Below are 6,365 nucleotides of genomic sequence, written 5' to 3'. Positions count from 1 at the left end.
CATGACAATTGTGTGTAGAGTTTTGGAAAAAGTGTGTTTTAGAACTGCAATTTGAGTGTAAAGCAGGAATTGTGCTTGTAGTTTAGCAGAATTGGTTCAGGGGGTTGGTGCATGAGTTACATTTTGTGGTCATTGTGTTTCAAGTACCAATATTTGTGTGTAAACAATTGAGAAAAACTGTAACAGTGCCCCATATGATGACGTATCTGATCTCCTCCTCTTCTTCCTACTTCTTCATCTCCACGTCCTCTTCTTCAGCTTCCTCCAATTCTTACACTTCTGGCTCCCTCAAATGTAGTCCACACAGACAGCTAATTTGTGGCTTATTTATAGTGCTTAGGCTAATTGCAATGTGAACTTATAATCTAAAACAGTTTTAACACGCGGCAGTGTGCCAGACAGTTAGTAAAACAGTGTAAATAAGAGCCATATATGTGTATAGATTTGCTAGGAATGTGTTGATCATTTGGATATTGAGTGTAAAGCAATGAGTTATGCTTACAGCTCCACAAAAAGAGTGGTGTGCTGTGGATTGTACCTACAGTTTTGAAATGTGTCGGTTACAAAATTGGAAACTAAGTATTTGTGCTATTACTTTTGAAAACTCAGTGACTGGTTTTGCTACGTGTTGAGTATTAATAGTTTTAGAAATTGTTCTAAAAAAAATCACAGTTATGGTTTAAGCATTCAGAAAAAACTGTAAGTTGGTGTTGTTAATAGCAAATAGCAGTTAATAGCAAAACAATAAATAGAATGTCAAGAGCTTTAATAGATCAGAACTGCTTGTAACTGATGTGAGCAAATCATTTGGACGGTTAGCCTTTGACTTTAGAGTGTGTTTCCAGTTTAGGAAGGCTGTCACTGAGTTAGATCTCGCTATCATCACCTCACATCTCTTCTCTTAGTCTGAGCATAGAGCAGCTACTGTATGCTGAACACCCGTCCACGTTACGGTCCCAGAGCCAATACCTTGTTATGTAACAATGTTACTCCCAACCCAGCATTTAGCATGCTTTGACATAAAGGGCCTGATCTTCAGCAGGTTTGCCTTAAAAAATAAGCTATCATGTTTGAACAGGCAGACCAGATCTTCAAGGCAGGTTGAAAGTGATTTGTGTTTCCAATCAAGCTGACAGCATGTGCAAATCTTTTTTTATGGGTGCCTTCATACGAAGATCATATTGTCATGACTAAACCACACAAATTCATAAGTGAAGAGTTATGCAAATATAAATATTTATTGCATGTTAACATAGCATAAACTTAACAAAATGATATTTTTGTATTCTTATTAAACTTTCTTTAATAATAAAGGTCCTTTTTAGCACCATTTTAATGGCTTTGAATCCTCCTTTTACAGCCACTCTCAAACTGCCTGTAGAGCACCAAACTGGTTTGAACATCTTAGCCTTTGTGCTGCATCACCAGCTTACAATATATTTTTTTCTTTTATGATCTCCATTTTTACACACCCCAGTGTGTAAAAATGTTTCTATATCTTTTAAGATAAAGTATAACCATTTAAATTTATGCTTATATCTATATTAAACCAGGTTTCTGAAATTGCAATTATACTAAAAGACTTGGTAAACTTTGTACATATTCTTTAATTCCTTTTGAATAATACATTATCGTACTATTTATATTAATAATTTAAAATCAATAGTGTAATCAAAGCAATGCTTCACCGTCCAGAAGAACTGAACGATTTGCTAGTCAGCGAGGTGACATTCTTTGACCCTAGAGCCAGCTTAATTCATTGATCAGGCTGGCAATACCTCTGCCTCAGACTGCTGACCAGTCTTTGCATTGGTTCCCTCTGCAGGTGGTGGATCCTACTGGGGGATTTCCCTCCTTTGGGCTTGTCCCTTGACAAAGATACATCTCTGGATGACACATAAAATACTCTTAATATCTCTAAAACAAAAGTAGCACACATTATCTTTTTTATTAATTTTATTTTTTACAAATTATCATATAAGTGCACAAATAAGTAATGAATCACTAAGCATTCAGTCTTTTTACTATGTTTTTTTTTTGACATTGGTGGGTTGTCAGTTTCAACCACATGAAGCTCCTCCAATTTTTAAAAAGTTATTAATATAGAATAATAATTTTATGCATCATAGACACATAGACTTCCTCTTATTTAAATGCAAGCAACAATTTTTAGAATGTTTTTATTTTTTACCAGATTTGTCTATGATCTCAAAAGTGGAAAAATAGCACATGTGTTTTAATAAAACCAAACCATGATGGTGCCTTATGTGAAACAATTAAAACAAAAATTAGTTTAAGCAATAATATTCTGGATCACAAAATTACCAGAGAAGGAAAAAAACAAAAAGCTCAAGATTACAAATAAAGATGGGCACATTAATAGGAAAAAGAAGTAAACTGCTTCTTTATTTTCTCAGGGCTTTATGGAACTCCTCGTTACAGTAAATATCTTCGTTCTCTGTAACGTTTTCATAGTCAGCTTCATTTCCATACACATTGTCGAAGCGATAACTGGCATTTTCTTGCTTCATGGTGCCCTGCTTTGCTCTCATTACTATAGCATCATCATTCTGATACACCTTCAAAAAGAAACAACAGATAACATCATTATTGCATGTAACAACATTCAGCTGGCATAATTAAACTCTTATTAAATACATTTATGGAAATTAGGTCTAATTTCTTGCTCAAATATCAATACTTTCTTAACTTATATTCATTGCTGAAGGTTACAACTGCAGTCCTCGGTGTATTTTATCATTATTTTATACGTGATTGACCATCACAAAGTGGATGATTATGAAGTGAAAAAATAGCCTGTACTTATATTGCATCTTTTCAAGTCAGGCCATGGTGGTCAGAGTGCCTGCACACGTAAGCAACCTTGATTCAGTTTGCTTTGGGGCAAACTGAATCATCTGAATCAAGGTTGCTTCCGTGTGCAGGCACCATGGTGCACCAGGCATCATGGTGCACCAGGCACCATCAGCAGGCAATGCAGGTGCAGTGTCTTGCTCAAGGATACAACAATATTGAAAGCCTGAGCTGGGATTTGAACCATTAAAATCAGCAACCATTTAGTTGCAGGGCAAACTCCTGCATTCAATAGCACTGTCACAACTGTGTTTTTATTTAACATAGATTTGGTCTGACAACCCTACACAAATTGCAAAATTGCAACCGACTACTTGACAACTATTTGTCATGCACATCATTATGATTATTCTATAATTTTTTCAGTCATTCAGTCAGTCATTCACACACACTTTGATGGTGGAACGTTACATTATATTCAGTGCTGTCATGCAAAACTTCTAAAACTGTGCTACTTTCTCGCTGTGAAAACATGTCACAGCATCTTAATAGAAGACACAATTTTCTGTTTTTACTGAGGTTGGTTTTTAATTGTTTCTCAAATGCTCCGAACAACATAAGTGAGTGGGGTAGAGGGGAGTATTTGGAATCTGGAGATAAGTCATGGCACGTGGAGTACTTTCTTTTGATTGGCTTATACAAGGAAGCTTTGAGATTAGTGGCAAACCCTCGCCTGTTTAAAAAAATGCATTTGTGTACCGAGGCACGTCAGAAGAGTCTCAAAAATCCACACAAATGCAGTGAAGTTTAAAGAACACTGCCACTTTGTAATTTCATTTATAATTGTTTATGGACTAAAAATACTTTGGTGAATCTTGTTTTGTGCATGTGTGGATCTCATGTGCTTGCGTCAATCGTTCTGTGCATCTGTGAATCTTGTCCTTTGTGTGTGTGGATTTTTTTGTACTTCTGTGTATCGTGCTGTGCATGTGTGGATCCTGTCCTGTGCATGTATGAATCACATATGTATATTTGTGAAAATTGAGACTGATCTATCTCCATACACAAGCCTGTTGCATTCTTATATTTGGGGTCACAGCCTGAAATGTTTGTGAACACCTGGTCTTTCATACTGATTTAATTTTTTTATTGTTATCTGCTCTCTTATTTTATAAATGTTAACTCTTTGATTGTCCTTGCAATTTTTGGGATCAAAGAACTTTACTACTTTACTGCGTGGATACAACTCTAGGTTTTTAGGGTGACCTGATTCCAAAAAAGGAACTGTGGGACAACAAGGATGCCTATGAGGGACATGTGGGACAGCACAGCTTTTTCGGCTGTTAGTTTCTTATGCAAATCACTTTTAGAGTTGCTTTATATGAAACTCCTGTCCACATAACATTTAAAAAGAATTTTAGTAACATTCATAAAAAGATTAGCAAAAATCCCCTTTCAATGACCTCACACAGAAACAGTTTGAATGTCTTTGATGCAGATCCATTTTCTTTCCCTTAAATTTAGTTTCCACCATATTTTGTATTAAAGGTGCTGTAGGAGATCTTGGAAAAACGGTTCCAGCTAACTATATTTTTGAACATACACAACCATGCCTCTCTCTTCAGACCACCCCTCGAAACCACGCCTTCAAAACATATGAACGCGCATGCTGCCTGCAGTGCGACCGAACCTGACCCAGTTCTTCCCCCTGTCCGCCTTACAGTGCTTGGTAAGGCAAAACTGTACAAAGGCTTGAAATGGAATAAATATGAGTGTGCCCCATCTGGCTAAAGTAGTAGAACAATTTGACATAGATTTGGAGTCAGTGGGTCACATGACCTGGATGCTATTGAAGAAATATCAATTATCTTTGTATATTTTTACAAAGGCTTAAAATGGAATAGAAATGAATGTGCTTCATCAGGCTAATGTAGTAAAAGCATTTCACAAAGAAGTTGAGTCGGTGGGTCACATGACCTGGAAGCTATTGAAGAAAAGTCCCAACTTTTGTCTTTAAAAATATCTTAAAAATTTAAACTAGCTTAAAATTGCATAAAAGCAACTGCGACTTACATATGATATCTATTGGCATGATTTTATATTCGCTTTGTCATAGCTGGTCATAAGATAAGGAATTTATTGATTCGTGATTGATTTCTCAATGGTGCTTGGCTCAAAGATTTGTTGACGGTCCCTAACTGCACCACCACATGTGGAAGGAGGGAGCAGTTAAGAGACACTGGTCAACATCGGAGTCCCTCAGTCGGATCAACCTGTTTGCTAGATCCCGCTTGTGATGTTATGAGCTGGAAAGCTCTTGAACTCCAATACCCAGCATGCAACAGGGCATGGCGTCACGGGTTGGAGGTCAGAGCGGGCTGCGGTTCGGGATGTAGCTTGCTACTGGATGGTTCTGTGAAGTTCTAAATAAATATACAGAACAAGCATACACGCCTCGTCTCTTATATAGAAACGAAGAACAACACATGGTGTCAGAAGTGGCCGTTGGCAGTTACGGAATGAAGATTTGCCACGGGAGAGCCACACGGTAGAAAGATAAAAAGAAAAAGAGAGCAAAAGCTTGCAGCGCAACAGGCTGTGGCAGTTTTTATTTTTTCTTCTTCTCCACGAAGGCGTGTAGTGGCTGCAAGCAGTGGAAGTGAGGCAAGGGGACGAGGTACGGACTGGAAAAAAAAAAAAAGAGGATCTAGTACCTGAATTGAAGGACAGCTACCGCAGAGAGAGGGTGGTGGAAGTCTCGATACCCCGACGTCATGGATAAGCTAAGTCCACCCACTGCTATGCAATTGACTGGTAATCTTGCTGATAACTGGAAACGTTTCAAGCAAAGATTTAACATATATCTAACAGTAAGCGGTGCAGGAGCTGATGATGAGAAGCTAAAAGCTAACATACTTTTGCATGTGATGGGAGAAGATGCTTTGGACATATATAACAGTTTCCAGCTGGACGAAGCTAATATCACGTTAGCACAGCTAATGGAAAAGTTTGAAGAATATTTTGTGCCTAAGCAGAACGTGACCTTTGAGAGGTACAAGTTTTTCACTCATAACCAGAAACATGGACTTCCTTTTGATCAGTACTTAGCAGAGCTTCACACATTAAGTAAAACATGTGAATTTGGCAATCTGAGGGACTCGTTAGTGAGAGACAGGATTGTTTGTGGCACTGTGGATAATGCACTTAGAGAAAGACTGCTCAGAGAAACTGGACTAACATTAGATAAGTGTGTCACTATGTGTAGGGCAGCAGAAACTACACGAGCACAAGCAAAAGAGCTACGGAGAGATGAAACAACAGTGCATGCAGTGCATAAAGAGCAGATGAGAAAAAAGACATTTACCAAACAGAAAGAGAAATCTGCAGAATTTAAATGTGGTAAATGTGCAGGCACTCACAAACCAAAATCTTGTCCAGCATATGGAAAATCCTGTAACAACTGTGGGAAAAGCAATCATTATGCAAGATGTTGCAAAGCTGCCGCACAGAAGAATGTTCACGCAGTTGATGGAAAAGACGAGGATGATAGT

The 6,365-nt window shown here is 37.8% G+C and overlaps 1 protein-coding gene across 2 annotated transcripts in view; it reads right to left on the bottom strand.

The window, feature by feature from the left end:
* Nucleotides 1-1,988: 1,988 nt before the first annotated feature.
* The window catches only part of LOC107082495 (polymeric immunoglobulin receptor-like), an 18,222-nt gene continuing 13,845 nt past the window's right edge, over nucleotides 1,989-6,365 (bottom strand). For both annotated transcript variants that reach the window (XM_015371205.1, XM_015371206.1), the window contains one exon: nucleotides 1,989-2,579. In XM_015371205.1, coding sequence (XP_015226691.1) covers nucleotides 2,406-2,579 — 174 coding nt within the window. In that variant the 3' untranslated portion in view covers nucleotides 1,989-2,405. The remainder of the gene's footprint in view (nucleotides 2,580-6,365) is intronic.

This window comes from Cyprinodon variegatus, unplaced genomic scaffold (genome assembly GCF_000732505.1).
Source record: "Cyprinodon variegatus isolate N-32 unplaced genomic scaffold, C_variegatus-1.0 Scaffold54, whole genome shotgun sequence".
NCBI lineage: Eukaryota > Metazoa > Chordata > Actinopteri > Cyprinodontiformes > Cyprinodontidae > Cyprinodon > Cyprinodon variegatus.
Note: the sequence above shows the minus strand (reverse complement) of the source record. Positions and strands in the feature narration are given on the sequence as shown.